The sequence below is a fragment of the Corvus cornix genome, chromosome 3 (genome assembly GCF_000738735.6).
Source record: "Corvus cornix cornix isolate S_Up_H32 chromosome 3, ASM73873v5, whole genome shotgun sequence".
NCBI classification, from domain to species: domain Eukaryota; kingdom Metazoa; phylum Chordata; class Aves; order Passeriformes; family Corvidae; genus Corvus; species Corvus cornix.
Genome location: NC_047056.1, coordinates 50600915 through 50617399, shown reverse-complemented (window position 1 = coordinate 50617399; position 16485 = coordinate 50600915). Strand labels below are relative to the sequence as shown.

At 39.3% G+C, this 16485-nt stretch overlaps 1 protein-coding gene across 8 annotated transcripts in view; it reads right to left on the bottom strand.

Moving 5' to 3' along the window:
• Positions 1-16485, bottom strand: part of ARFGEF3 (ARFGEF family member 3) — a 92062-nt gene that overhangs the window by 58999 nt on the left and 16578 nt on the right. For all 8 annotated transcript variants that reach the window (XM_039568215.1, XM_039568207.1, XM_039568208.1 and 5 more), the window contains exon 4: positions 13636-13767. In XM_039568215.1, coding sequence (XP_039424149.1) covers positions 13636-13767 — 132 coding nt within the window. The remainder of the gene's footprint in view (positions 1-13635; positions 13768-16485) is intronic.

Sequence of the window (16485 nt, the reverse complement as noted above, 5' to 3'; positions counted from 1 at the left end):
ATGGATGAGTGGGGCAATGCGGTGAGAGGAACTGTGGTGCGATGCCTTTCATGTCTGGAGATGTCCTCCCTCCCTCCTGTCTTCCTTTCCAATCTCTCCTGCCTCACAGAAGACAGAGTCTCAGCTACTGCTTTCTGTCCTTCAAAGCATAAAATCCTCCAGTACCAGAATTTATGTTTTGCTCGGTCTGAAATAGTATGAGTTTCTTGGGATAAGTGTACCAGCAATCACAATTACAAATATCAATCACATTAACACTTATGTATTGGTCCCCACACTTCTCAGCCCTACTCAGAACTACCGTTCTCTGCTTCACAAGGAAATCCGGGCCATCAGATAAGTCAACATTACTGGGTGTTAACTAGAAGCAAAGTACAGAAGAGTCTGTCCACAGGTGAGTGTGACATCTTCCTGAAGGAGGACATAAATAAACTGTTTTGCATTTTGAGATTCACACTGAAAAGTTTCTATACACTGAAATGCACTGCACCTTTACCAATGTTTTTCTCAGCAGAAAAACTGTATTTCACTACAGGATGTCACACCTTACTCCAAGGCTGTAGGGTTTTCTGTTTGTTTGCTTTTTTTTTAATAAATAAAATACCAATCAGAAGCCTGATCTGTTCTTACAGAAGATGATATTACTACAAAACGTGTTCCAAGTAAACCATTGTGTAATGGCAATTTTACAGTTTTCTGTACATATTATCTTGCCTTGACTCTCAGTCCTTCATAAATAGAGGTTGAACAATGTGGATAATACTAGAGGAAGTGACAACAAAAAAGGGCATGCTACTCTTATGAATTAAATAGGCCTGCACTAGAAACTCTTTTTTAGACATTTAGCATTTATCTTTAGAGCAAAGCAACGTTTCTGAGCCAAGTTCCTTCTTCATGGTTTCTCTTTTCTTCGAAATGGACAAAATGGATTTTCTTATCTTAAAAGTGTTACACAGCCCAGCTCAGTATTACAAGGAGATATACGAGCTACAGAGCACTTGAACTTGCCAGAGAAAGCAATCTAATTCTAACCGCAAATGATTAAGAACGCTGTACTTTGTATTTCTTGATAGGAACTCCACAAATTTCTCTGCAATCCATAACATTTACTGGTATATGCACAAGTGCCAGTGAAAGTGAACTGTGGTACCTCTCTTCCTGTCCACAGAGCAAATTCTACAGAACAACAGGAAAGTAAACAGTCAATTATAAAAACTCTCAATAATCTCATTTGGCTAATAAGTACGTAAGCTTTAAGGGCTGATATTTCCATCTGCTGCTCAGTCCATATGTGCAAAATTTAAAACTTTGAAGTTAAACAATTTTATTGAGCACTAACTGGATTCTAAACTGGCCAGCCTCACAGTCAGCTGTTGGGCCTCACTTTCTCAACTATTAATTACCCTGAAATTTTATTGACATTTCTAATAGCTGTGAGAGCTCAGCAACCAGCTAAAAATATATATTCAGTACTTAAGGAAAAACTGATTTGTACTGTCCAGACACTGCTGGGTTAAACACAGGTGTAGAACACAGTTCCTAAACACAGAGACAGACAACTGTTACCTCCTACTGACAAATCTCTTCTTACCACGCTAAGAGCTGCGATGGACATCCATGACTAATCCTATTCAGTAGTTTGTGTGTCCTGATTTTCCCTTCTTGTAAAACCTTATTTACTTCATGTGATTTTCTGCTCTCTTGTCCCATCTTGGCTTTGTAGGATGTGTTACTATCTAATGCTTTCTACAGATCAAAACCCAGATGCCAATACACTACAATGCATGGAAGGACACGCCAGTTCAGGCATTCTTTTAAGTCTTTGCTCTTCAAAGTATCTTTCTTCCCCTCTTTTTTTTTTTTTTTAAATTTCCCTCTTTTATAGAGCTGAACTGTGAAAACTTAGTGCATATATATACATGTGCATATATATACTCCTTTCTGTCACAAATGCCAAAAAACCTGCATGTAACGTGAATGACAGAAACATCAGAGATCAAGTTCAGTAAGGAAGTGATGATCAAAACCTTGCTATGAAGCAATAGAGAATTTCAGCAGAAGACTGCTAAGTTTTGACTGCTACTGTTTGTAAAAAAAAAGATCTGGGAACCCACTAGCTAGAGAAAGGGCATACGATCTGATGCAGTCAAATGACAGAAGCACAAGTTATCGGCCAGTATATTCTTGCCTTACTCCACTGCTCCACCTTCCCTCACAAATCATTTGTATGTTCTGAAACACCATCTCTGACCAATACACAAGACTACTCTCAGCTATGATTTCCATCAGCGCTGCTGTAGGGCTCATTTACAGTCTTGGCGATGATCCAAACACTTAACTTGCATGTTTTCCCATTTATGTGGAACAAACAGGAAGACAGCAGGCTCCTCTTTTAAATTACTGGATAAAAAATGGGATCAAAACCAACCAAACAAAACCAAACTTAATCATTCAGATCCACTGAAAACACTGAGTCTCCAGACAGGATATCCCCATAGGCTGCTTAACTACTCATGACACTAACTCAAACAATCTGTATTTAAAAAAATAAAGAAAAGAAAGGTAGAGGCTTTCTTGGGCAATGACATTTTCTTTTTGCAACCACTGCTAGGGAAAGCAAAAACAAAACTACAAAGCAGTTCCTAATAACTAGAAAGCAATTCCAGTAAAAAACAAAATTGAAAATCAGCTTTTACTGATTGGCATGGACTCTAAACAACTTTTTTTTTTTTTAAGAAGGAACTTATATAACTGTAGAGATAGTTTCAAAGTCACAAAAGTTACAGGTTTTTTTAATTGGCTAGCATTATCTTGCAAATGCCTGATGAGATCACATTTCCATAAATGGTTTATTTGTAATGAAAGTATTTATTTTAATTACTGTTGAAGTTCTGTCATGGAACAACAAGTGTAATTCCTACTCCCTGGAGTCCCAGGATACAGTCCCAAATGTAGTATAAGAGCACACACCTGGGTAGTTTTCACAGTAAGTAGAAACAAACCAAAAAAAATCTGCTTCTGATGCCACAATGTAGGTCAATTAAAACAAAATGTATGGGATTTGAAGTGCAATGTAATTAAACTGACATCATGACATCTATCCATCCTGTGCCATGTGCTCTAGGATAGCCCTGCTTGAGCAGGGAGATTGGACCAGATGACCACTGTGGTCCCTTTCAACCTTACCCATTCTGTGATTCTGTGTGATTCCATACTTTAAGAGAGAGAATTCCAGGCCAGGCTGGATGGGGCTTTGAACAACCTGGTCTGAGGAAGGTGTCCCTGTCCATGGTAGGGGCACTGGAAGTAGATGAACTTTAAGGTCCCTTTCAACCCAAACCATTCTATGACCTCTTGAAGAGGAAAAAAGAGGGAATGTTTTTAGATTGTAAGGCTGCCTAGCATTGCTGGCCAAGTTCTGCAAGAGCTTAGTACATGTCTGTAGTAGAAAGCAACTCTCACATTGAAAAACTTATGGTGGAGGCACCTCAAATAAACACAGCGTGTAAGAAAGCAAGCAGTACCCCCAAGAAAGAGAAAAAAGGTTCAAAATTTTACAATTTACAAACAAAACAATTTTGCAGCCACCTCTAATCCCTTTGTGGGATTTGTAAAAGAAGCCTTTCCTGACTTCCTTTATTTGCAGGCTTGTAAACCTGGATGCAATGTGCGCTCAGATGATTCTCAAATCCTGCCCCTTGGAGGAAAACACTGACAGAAGACAAGGAAGGACAGCCCTCTACCTCATTCAGTAGTTTGACATTTAAAGTCATCCAATATTTCTGCAAAACAGTTTGGACAGGAGGTGTCCTCCTATTTGTCAGAATAACTGGTAACCTGCTCATGTCGCACTCTTTGGCCTTGAAGGGAAACAAGGGCAAGAGAAACAAAAAGCACTAATGAAGTCATGTACACTGTACCATGGGTCACTGTACCAAACAGCAGATTTTAATTATGGAGAGAGAGGAGAGTGTGTCTGCTATGAATTAGTAAACCCATAAATGCTGCTCAGCATTATGAATGCACCAGGGCTTCAGACTTAAGGACTATATCTGGTACAGGAGAACCTTACACATCATCAGTAATGACAGGCTGAGTGCTCTGAGAAGACAATGCCCATTTAGTTCACTGGATTAAAACAGAACTGCTGCTGAGCACTATTTATGGTGGTATGAAACCAAGTGAAATGTCTGCTTATGCAGTACAGTTGTAGAAGGGAAAGAAATTATTCAAAGCTTAATAGATGCTTAACAGTTTTTCTCAACACTCTGACAGGGGCTTTTGTCTTTAGAATTTTAACAATCAAAGGCAGGGAAAAATAAAGAAAAAGGCTGAATAGCAATACTAGGATGACAATTTCCCCTTCAAAGGTTACATCCTATTTAGGTATACTGCATTACTTCACAAATTATAATACACAAATCTGAGTAAAATGAAAGTGAAAAAGCACAAATACCAAACTGAAAAATACCAACAAAAATTTAAAGAGTTCTCAAATAAAAATGAAGTTTCATGCATCAATTACCAAAATGATTCAACAGGATGTCAACACATGGATGTAAGTAGAACCAGAGCTGTCAAGCAAAAAAAGAACTGGTATCTCCCCTGGGTGGAAAATTTTGACATTTATTCTTGACAACAAGAGAATTTTTTTGGCAGGGGAGAGGAAAGATAACTCCCTTGCTCTCAGATAATGCAAAACTATAACAGGGAAGTGTTCTGCATGGCAATGTACTTTACAACAGCTGATTTAAAATTACTGTTTCAAATCTCTAGATTAATTGGCAAGAAGTTAGCCTGAAGGCAACCTAAGAAGTGGTATCCCACAGGCTGTCTGACCTGCCAGAGGATTTTGCACTATCCCAGACCATATCCTGACCTGCATCCAGAAAAGTGATATTAAAAAGCCAGATAAGCTGGTTTTGCGGTTGCATCACCAACCACTATGTTACATACAGTTTCTGTATCTTTTTCCTCTCTTACAAGAGATGTGAGGAGCTCCAGGGCAGACGACCCACAGAGATGGCTGGCAGTGTCAGAACAGCTTATTGGGACACAAGTTCTCTCCTCAGCTGCCCCCAGGACCAGATGGTGTTAACAGCTATGGTAGCAGTGGCCCTGATCATGGAATGCTCATAAGCAGAGAAGGTCTACAGAGATGCACCCAGAGAAGGGTGCATCTGTGCACAGCTGTGCCACACCTGCAGTACGGGTACTATTGCATGCAAAAGCTATGGCAAGTGACCCTTTCATGCCACTGCTGTGTGGCCAGTTTGGCTGGCAGAACTTGGCACTGTCACCACCAGTAAGCACTCACGTCTGGCAGCAGGCAACAGACTAAAAGGCAATATATGAAAGTTAAAGGGTTTCTATATTTGGGGTTGTGACGATACAATGTCTTTGCAATTCGTTTTCTTAATGCTTAAACAAACTCCAGGTTCTTGGTATGTGTCTAAGAATAAAAAAAGTCTGTAAGAACTTGTACTTCCACACTGGACAGGTGTGAAATTACACTTTCCAGAGCTAGGGACTTGCTACTTTTTGGCTGATGCCAACGGTTTTGATTATGCCACACCAAATGTGACAGTTCCAGTGTGACAGAATGAGCATGTTCTCCATCTGAAAACACCTTCATAGCATCACAGCTCTGAGACAGCTAAAATTTTTGCATTAGAATTTCTTCAGGCAAGAAACTAAGCCTACTTTTCTATCCTGCAAATCTTTTAAGCTGACCAACCCCTCTGCTTAGATTTTTGAAATTACACGTCTGACCAAACCCACAGAGGTTATTCAGGGATAGCATTCAAGCACAGAAAGTTAGTGAGGAAAAGCCATGGATCCTGGAAAGAGGTTTGATTTTTGAGATACTGCGTTCACTACTGACTGGTTTAGGCAGCTCTCATCCAGCATCCATCTGGCCACATTCAGGCCATTACTGTTGTCATTCTTTTGTATCCCTTAAGGAGAAAGCTCAGCTATTTAACTCCAGACTGGTTTTGGCTACAATGACCAAGCACCTAAGAACCAGGGGAGTTCTTTAATCACAGTACTAGGCATTTACCATAGTTCTAATTAACTCAGGAAAGGATGATCTTATCTTGAAGCACACAAGGTAGGTCACTCAATCCATTGGAATTAACCTGGTTACTTATAACTAAGCACATGAATAAAGTGACTTTTAAAAATAACCAAAAAGAAGTAAAATGAGACAAGCAAACCCAAGAGAGTCTGGATTTGTAGTTGGCCTACATTACAAAAAGTTATCTTATGAAAAGGCTAAGCACTAAGAACTCTATCTAGCATTTCTCAGCAGGACCGATCTTAGAAAAGAATATTATTTGCTTGATATTGTGCAAGTCTTTATAGAGCCCCCTCTTTAACAGAGCAGATGCTAACACACCTCTGAATTATGGACTGAACAAAAATCAGTTACTGCTTATGACAGCTCGTACCAGGAACCACTATTACAAGAACTAATGCACATTCAGGCAAAATTTTTCTTCTACAAATTTTCAGCATTTAAATTTTTTTTTTATTAATATAAATTTTTAACCAGTTCTGAATTGAAGCATGCAATTGAAGTTGAATCATTGCTATTATTTTTAGTTTATTCGAAGCATAGTCTGTCTCTGCTCAGAAGATGACTGGACTGCAATTTATATTGCAAGGGATATTGAAAAATGTTTGCAACAATGCAGTGCATAAAATATGCTGAGAGGGAAAAATGGTCACTTGTTCTCAAATTCTATATTAATTAAAATGCATAAACAGCAAGTATCACCAATTGGGTTGCTGTTTCCCATCCTGAAAATGAAGTCTCTCCTCTCCATCACCATTGAGCAGTTATATTTTTACTGTTGCATCAATGAATTCTTCTTTTTAATGGGCACTTAAATCACTGTCTTTATTTCTATATGTAACTATTATATATGCTGTGCCTCAAAGAGGCAGGGAATAACACAGTTTACATATACCTTTAAATCCACGTTGTTTTAGTCCTCCATTTGATTTTACAGTTCAAGACAAAGCAGAACAGTTGAAAATTATATTCTATTAAGCATAACCACATTGTATGTGGAAAAATAGATTTCATAAATATTAATCTTAAAACAATGAGAAGATATGTATCTGTGAGAGTTTATGAGTGATTATCTCATTTTATTAATATTCAAGAAAATGGTCTACAATACAGTCTTTCACTGAGACTGGGATTGTACAGTTGTGTTATGTCAACATTTTGGATCAAACACTTTGGAGCCACTTCTCAAACATGTAAGTTGTTCTCTGTCTTGGAGGGCCAAAGACCTGCTCAGCAGCAACAAAGTTCCTGATAAGTTTTCTGGAATAGTTAACCATAAGTTTTGCTTGGTTGGTCAAGCACAGTCCGGCTTCATTCAATATTTGCACCAGATCAGGACCACCTCCCTGAACCTGTAACAACATGGTTGTACAGAACCTAAAAGAGGTCAACTATAATTGTTATAGAAACTGAGGCAAAAAAAAAAAAAAAAAAATTGTTGCTGAACTTTCTCCTGCTTCTTGTGGACTTTCAGTAGTGACCTTCTCAAGTGACTAATTTGACACTGTAACTGGAACCCTATCAATTTATACAGAATATAAATATTTATACAGAATATAAATATATATACAGAATATAAATTAATAAAAACTAAGAGATGACTCTTAGCACTCAAAGAATCACTTTGCAACTTTAAAGCATTATGGTAGCAATCTTGGAAAGGACAGTTGATAAGTTGCTAAAGACAGTCTGTCCAACCTAAAGACAGTCTGTCCTTACACAAACTTTTACCACAGAACTCTAAGTCAGATTTCAGTTCTGAATACATCCAGAATGAAAAGTGAAATCACAAAAAGAGCTGTCTACTAGTATTACTGGAGAGTTCCCAAATGCTGTATTAATGGCTCAGTGAAAAGACAAAAAGAAAAGATTGCCTTGACACAGCAGATTTAGCAAGGGTTCATTAAACCTCGTTCACAGATTAAAAAGACTTCTGGCTGGCTCCTCACTGAAATCCTACAGAAAAAAAATAATAAAAAATCTGCCCATCAGCAAGAAATACACCTAATCCACTAACAAATGCAAGTTGGAGTCACTGAGAATAAACTAATCTGTCCTAAATGAAACCAGTGTTTGCCATGGATAATAGGTAAATAATGGGAACTAGAAGAGTCTTCCCACTAAAGCCACTTTGGAAGATTATTTTTTGGTTTCAAAGCAATCCTCAAATCTATTCAAAAACCACCACAAGTAAAGTAGCTGCAACTCAACTGTGCGAAGTCTTCTCAGAGGTAATAAGAAACAAAGCTTGGGATCTTCACTGACAGAAACACAGTATATATCATATCACAGCATATCATAACACCATTAATTAGAACAGTGAAATAAAGAACAAGTATTTGAAAAAACATCAAATCCAAAAATTGAGTTTCTTTCATGAGAGGTCATTATTCTCTTTCTTGCTTGAAAATTTCTGTCCTGCAAGCTCTAAATTTTTCGGGACATCTGGGCACAGATTGAACTGATATGCACTGAATTATATGACAAGGCTGTCTCTGTGACTGACGAAAACAAAAGGATGCAGCAGAAAGGGAAATTTCACCTGATCAATCATACCTTTGTCCTAAGAGCAACTTTCTTACTTCAGTATACATTATATTACAGTGTATCTAGTTCATCTGGAGGACTTGTTTCTGTGTATCTGGTTTATCTGGAGAATTTGTTTCTCTGTGAGAACTCTTGTAATTTGCAATTCTTCATTAAACATTTTTTTATTGTTATCTGAGAATAATGTTATCACAGGTAGATAGAAGTATTGCATTATTAAGAAGGTGGTCAACTCATAAATGAAAGTGACTATAATATGTGTGAGAAAAAAAGAAAAAGAAAAAAAAAGGAAAAAAAAGAAAACAGGTGTCTCTGCTGTTTAGGATTCCTTCCACACTTTCCGCTTCCTTAATGTTTGGTTTCAGCTGCTTCGGTGGCACAGCTACACTCAAAGCCTAATTCTAGTTCTTTCAGAAGCCCTTCCTGGAGGGATAGCACTTCAGGGTCAGGGCTAGTGATGAAAAGTTACCAAAAACTCAAAAAGAGAAAGTAAAAATCACAGAACTGTTGAAGTTTGAAGGGACTGCAATCCAGAGGTTCAGCTATAGATTAGTTTCCGAGTTTCCTTTTCCACTGCTGATCTGACGACATTTGACAGTGCTTTTGTCAGTACTTTATGTGCTCCTCCAAGCAAAGGTTTAACTGCACAAAGCAGAAGTATTTCAGCTGTTTTAAAAACATCTGAAGCCAGAATTTAAAAGCATCACGACAAGGCGAAGAAAAAAACCAGGATCCCCTGACTCCACAATTGAACTCAAAAGTGTGTATTAATCGTCAACCCAGAACATGTCCCCTGTCTGTAGATACAGATACATACAGATAGGGGACTATCTGTAGCTTGTTTGTCTAGTGTTTAACATCAACAAAATGTCCCCACTCCTCAATGTGAGATATACCCTTGCATTTCACCATTGCTTTTCACCATTGCCCTCAATTATAACATGTCCCCATGTCACCACGTCACACAGAAAAATTTTTCCCACTTCTGAGCCAGCCCCACTGCATGACCACGTTCTTCCAAGGAAAGTGCTAAATTACTGTCCCTCTGATTTTTTCTATACATCTGCAACTGTAGAAATAGAGTAGTGAGTCACTTTGGTATCTCACTGATAAAATATTGAATTTGATTAGCAATCAATATATCTCTTCCTTCCTATATGAATATTCTAAAGAAAATATAAAAGTATAAATATTTAATTATTCCGTTTGAAACTGCAGTTGAATTATTGATGTATTACAAAATCATCAGCAAGGTACTGTAGGATTGTGTGGTTCTTCCCTTCTACTGATACAGCCAGCTGAGCATAGTAAAAACACAAACTGGTAACACACATATTAGAAGGCTTTTCAGTCTTAGCAAAGTATGACAACAGCAAATGTGAATACTAAAGTGGCCTTGTGTCAGATACACTGTTCCCTCTAGTCATATTTTCTGAATTATCTGGTTTCTCAGTATCTTTTCATAAATTAAAGCACCTAAATAACTTCACTTTAGTCGCAAGCATGAAAATACTAATAAATCTCTGCCATAAAACACATCAGAGATACAGAGAATACACAGAGTGGGTAGTAATTGAGATATTGCAAGAGATATTTGGCTCAGCAGTTAAAAACCATGCAAGACTGAAAGCAAAATTTATATACCCCAGACAGCTTGCTTTGATATGTGGGAAATCAAATCCAGTTAGTACATCTGTGTTTGTTATTCCTGCCCATTCATGTCAAAGAGAAACCACAGCCTTTCCCCTCTCCTCACTGAAAAGACCACCGCCTTTTTTGGGCACAAATGTGTTGTTGGCATAAGAATTATCTAGTGCTTAGCAATCATAAGGGTGTCCTACAAGAAAAATAAACAAAGACTTCAGAGTATCACTTCTATTCTGGAAATTCAAGGGAGCAATTTCCCCACGTAATAACTCTACATGAAACACCGAAGAGAAAGACGCAATCGCCAACTGGTATTCAGAAGAAGCAGAGAGTCAAGCTAAGTTTATGCAAAGATAAGAGGTACCTCACCTAGCACAGAAGAGAGAGATAATGTGAGAGGGAAGGCTTTGAGTTCATTTGACAGTTGCATTTAGGCAGTATAAATCTTCTCTGGCTGCCCAGGATGCACTCCAGCACAGTCCCCCAGCCCTGGCCTTTAAGTCTGAATGCTGTCAGAGTGCTGGTTTTGTGATCCTCCAATATGGCAATCTGCAGAGCATTCCATGACACACTTAAAAATCAGGAGGATTTGGTACCTAGACATAAATTAGTCAATGCCCTTCCATTCTTACAACAGTGGCCCCAACTGTTTGTTTTTTTCAGTTCCAGAAGAGATCCAGCTAGCTCTCCTCTCCATTTATTTACAGTAACCATTACAACTACTCATTCCATTCCTGTCTAAGGATGGCCCTTTACAATAATATTTTACAGGCTCCAAAAGTGTGCAAAGCAAGGCAACTACCTGCCCTTACACCTCTTTCTTGTGTTCTTCTTTTCACTGCCAATTCCAATATGCAGTCATCTGAATGTAAAAAGCTTTACAGAATGCTCTCTCCTCAGCTAATCAAATCCCTTCACACTTCCATCTGTAATACAGGTGGGTCACAAAAGTCCATTAACATAAATACTCAAAATATTTTTTTGGATAGTAGGTGGAGTGTGAATTTCTGGTATACTCTTACTGGGAACAACAGGAGATATTTTGGATAGGATTAAAAAAAGAAAAAACAAACACATTTCAGTGATTTAGGAGCTTACACGCCAGCAACTTACAGTGAATTCTGTATTCCTGCATGTCTACTTTCACACTGATTTTGCATGACTAAAAGCTTTTGTGTAATCTTTGGTGGTTGCATTCTTAATACCTGTGAGACTGGTGCAACTGTGCAGCGAGTCACAAAGAACCAGGCTGGCACCACAGCTGACACAGTTTCACACAAACCTGCTCACACTCAGGAGTGTTTAATATCTATCTGCACTAGATAAAGACATATTTTATCTCCTCCAGATGGAGTAACACAGTCTAATGTACAGTAATTTGCTGCTTTGAGGACACATTTTAGCAGATCCAGGAATACAAACACATTGCTGAGACCAGCTGCTAGAAACCTCCCTCCTTCCCCCCAGAGGATTTAGCCATTCATCAGGCCTGGGTTAGCTAACAACATTTTCAAGTGTTGCAATGGCATCTGTAACCTTCAGGTTACAATCTGAAGAGATGTCTACTTGATTTGATTGTCAGGCAAGGCTCAGATCTAATGTGTCTGAGTTTTAACTGTCCTGATTACAATATGTTTTGGCCCTCTGGTCTCTTGAAATGTTTAAATCAAAATATAATTTTGCTTTGTTCTCAGAACGTAAAGTTGGAAGTTATAGCCTGATTTTTACCATACACACATTTCACTCAGAAAATGATTTGCACATCAAAATTTCACTCAGTGAAATTAAGACTATATTCTCCTTTCTCTTTTGCGCTTAAACTGGAACTGAACATGTTTCTCTACTTTAAAAAAAAAGCATACATATATACAAGGTTTTGGCTTGGGTTTTCTGTGGTTTGATGTTTTGAAATTATTGAGGGTTTTTTTTGCTTCTCACATGTCAAGACAACTTGAAAAGATATTTACTCAGAACTGTAGCAAAATACAGTGTTCACATTCTTAGTGTGGGGGCTTCGCCTCGCAGATGTACATTAAGGCTTTCAAAGAAACTGTGCATGCAGATTCTGAATCTGTAACACTCAAGAATGTAAAAAAAGCAACTTGCAAAAAATTACTGCATTCCAAGAGGGACCTGTTGGTTCAGTACTGCAACTACTTAACTCTTCCCCTTTCCTACTGTAAAGACAAAGGCAAGGAGGAGGCATGCAGGGTTAGGAATGCAGATCAGAGTGTCATCAGTTAAGCCTGGGGCAGAAGCCCGCTCCCATAAAACAGGTAACAAATACTAAAAATACAAAATTTGTGTGTAACAAATACACACAAATACTACTCCCTTTTTTTGTTGCTAGGTTCACCCCTCTGCACATTCTGACACTGCATATTCTACCCAGGTGGTCACCTCCAGCGGCAAAGAGGACAGCTGGTACAGAGCAGTTTCAGAGTGGTAACATGGATTCATTAGACCAAAGACGTCACATGAAAGAAACAAAATAACTAATCTATGCACTTAGAAGAAAAGGATGGTCAAGGAGTAGATCCAAATATATCAATCAGTACCAGGTATAATGAATGTGCAAAAAGGTTTGTTCCAGAATGGTTTTGACCAATGATCAGCTATAGGACAACAAGCCCTGCAGCACAAAGTTTACCCAAACATCTGAAAACTGTCCACCGCCATCTTGCTTTGTACAAATAACACAGGTATTGCCAAAACTGATATAAAAAGGTGACTTCTAAGTCATACAACAAACACGATCACAGGGCAAGGAATTTTGGTATCACCTCCCCTCCGAAACAGTACCTCCTGGCAGCTGAGCTTCCCAGCATGCACACAGGAGAATGCTAGAGTATTTCTAGAACTGGAAGTTCTGACAGAGTATACAAAACAATAATTTCCCTTATGCACTGGTCCAGGGCCATTTTGGTGCCTAAACAAGTCATGCCCCACCATTAGCATTTTACAAAGAGAAAATATGGCTAACAAACTACAAAGCACCTATGCACACACAATACAAAATTACAAGTGTGCACAGCCCACCTCATGACCACTAAAGCTCAATAACAAACTTCCAAATCTACAAGTCATTTATCTGTGCCCTCCCATGGAGGAAATTCATTGTCCTGCTTAAGTTTGCCAAAACTGGAACCACCAGTATTCTGACTCTTAATGTAAACTGCCTCCCATTTAATCCAAGATAACACAAAATAGAAATGGAAACAAGTGACATCTGCCAGCAGGAAAAGGGAATCAAATACTGTTCTAAAACGAAGATTTTCAAGGGAACAGCTAATTTATTTGCTAACCCCAGCATTCAATCATGCAGCCTCTGTTGCAAGCACTGATGTGTGTGAAACACTAACCTTCATCACTTCAACTTGCAGGTCTTCATTGAGCGAAGGAGTCACTTTGACAGCATTCAGCATCTGATTAAGCAACTGTTTCTCATCGGAGTCTGTTTCCACGGATACAAACCTCTCATCAGACAGCAGCTTCTGCAGAGAGAAAATGGCAATGTACATGTTGAGACAAAAACTGCCTCCGCAAAGTACTGCAACTAAACCTATTAGCACTGGGTACTAGGGTGGTTAGGCTTTCTGGGTAAAAATTTCAAATGAATCCAGTAATATAAAATATAAGAAAAATAGCAAAACTGGGAGATCTGTGTCATGTCAGCTGCCATTCTGGTATCATCTTTCCCCATCCCACTTCTCCAGTGTCCAGAAGAAAGCATACATCAGTAACTGATACTTCAAATAATGTCCTCAGCAAAACCTCTCAGTATTTCAGAAGCTGGGAGAGACTGGAACCTTTGCAGCTCCCCAGACCCTCAAAACAACAACAACAAATTAAAAAACCCCACTCAGGCTAGTATCCTGGGATTACACTAGTGCTATCAGATGCCCTGCCCAACAGGAGACAGTCACCTATCAACCCAATTACTCCAATAGCATACAGAGCACAAGTGCTGTGGAGGTGGCACTTCTGATCACTGACAAGATGTGTTTTGCGTCATTCAGAAGTTCACTGTTAATGGATACAATCAAGTCCTCGGACAAAGAGTACAGGTAACAAGTGACTAACACAAACACACATAGAAACCAACCTGAGCTGAGGTGATACCAAAATTCCTTGCCCTGCCATTGGGTTGGTTGAACTGAATTCAATACAGACTGGCTGAACTTCAGACTGAATATTTTAGACTGATCAGATTTACTTTGCCCAGTACCTCAGAAACTATCTCCTGACATTGTCAATGGCACTATTTCCTTGGAGTTCTACCAGAAATGTCTCTTCCACTTAGTTTGTAACCACCTTCATGGGTGTCTCTGATTAGTGGCAGGCATCCTGCAATGGATGTACCCACACAAGTCTTTTCCCAGCTCCTATCTTCTCAGAAGATCCCACAACAGAGCAAAACTGCTTGTCTTAGATCCCAGGAACACAACCTTGCTCTGTCCTAGTAGAGACTTTGCACAGCCCACTTCCCCCTGTACATTTTTCATCACTTTTGTACTGATGTTCCTCCTCAGCTTCAACTCTGTAGCACATTTCGCTGGTTCATTCCTACTTCTTATTTTCTATGCTTGTACTGGTTTTGGCTGGGATAGTGTTAATTTTCTTCACAGGAGCCCAAAGAGTGCCGTGTTTTGGACATGTGACCAAAACAGCACTGATAACACACCCATGTTTTGCTATTGCTGAGCAGAGCTTACACAGCATCAAGGCTGCCTGTTTCTCAGACTGGTTCCCCAGCAAGTAGGCTGAGGGTGCAGAAGAGTTTGGCAGGGACACAGCTGGGACAGCTGACCCCAACGTGACCAAAGGGATATCCCAAACCATATGACACTGCTCAGAAACAACAGCCAGGCAAAGAAGGAGGAAGTGGAGGGGACAGAGACTTTCAGAGTTAAGGCATTTGTCTTCCAACGTAACTGTTACACATGATGGAGCCCTGCTTTCCCGGAGATGGCTGAACACTTGCTGCTCCATGGAAAGTGGTGAATGAATTCCACATATTCTTTTACTTGCATATGCAGCTTTGCTTTTGCTATTAAACTTTGTCTTAGTCCACAATTTTTCTCACTTTTACCCTTTTTGACTCTCTCTCCCACACCTCTGAGAGGGAAGGAGTGAGTGGGTAAAGCTGAACTGCCAGCCAGGGTTTAACGCACAATGTTTTAAAGCATTTCCCACATACCAGAATATCAATTGTTTTAGCACTGTACAGCCTGATGAGATCTAACTCAATCTGAAATGAAAATAATGGGGTTTGCTATATAAAGAAGAATGTTTAGTTCAGTATGGGAGATATGGAGCTGTTGGAGAGAGTTCAGGGAAGGTCTACTAAGATGACAAAGGGACTGGTACATCTGTCTTATGAGGAAAGGCTGAGAGCTGTGACTGTTTAGACTGGAGAAGAGAAGGCTCAGGGAGGATCTCATCACCATACATAAGTATCTGAAAAGTGTTTGCAAAGAGAACAGACAGGAACTTTTCAGTGGTGCCCACTGACAGGACATGAAGCTATGGGCACAAACTGGAACACAGGTTTCCTCTGAACATTAGGAAAAAATTTACTATAAGGGTAATCAAGCACAGGTTGTCCAGGGAAGTTGTGCTGTCTCCACCCCTGGAGCACCTCTTTTCCAGTCTGAACAGTCCCAGCTCTCAGCCCTTCCTCGTAAGACAGATGCTCCAATCCCTTTGTTATCTTAGCAGTCCTTCCCTTCTACAACCACACTGTGCCCCAATACGGGGCACTCTCTAACCAAGCGTCTGACACCTCCTATGCTGGATTAAGTGAATTTGAATGATCCACTTACACCCTTATATTCCCAGAACAACTTCATTCTTGCCCTCCAAGGAAAAAAATTATTTTAGGAAAATGGATTTTATGCCCCAGCAGTTTGCCAGCCTTTTCCACAACTAGCATCCCCCTAGTGAAAGTATTTACTGACTCATACTCATTTGTCCAATCAAAAGAACAGTAAACTGCTTTAGTTTTTATACTGTCAAACCCAGGAGAGTCTTTTTGTTGCTTGTGCTGCACTGCTGTTTTCTTTTGTAATTTCATAGACTTTCAAATCAGATGTTGTTTCGACTGTTTCCAGTGTACAAAAAACCCAGGAAAGTGCCCACACATAAAGAACACAGCACGCAGATCCTTTATTCACCTCTCTATCTTCCAAGCACTGCTGTCCTCTCTTCTA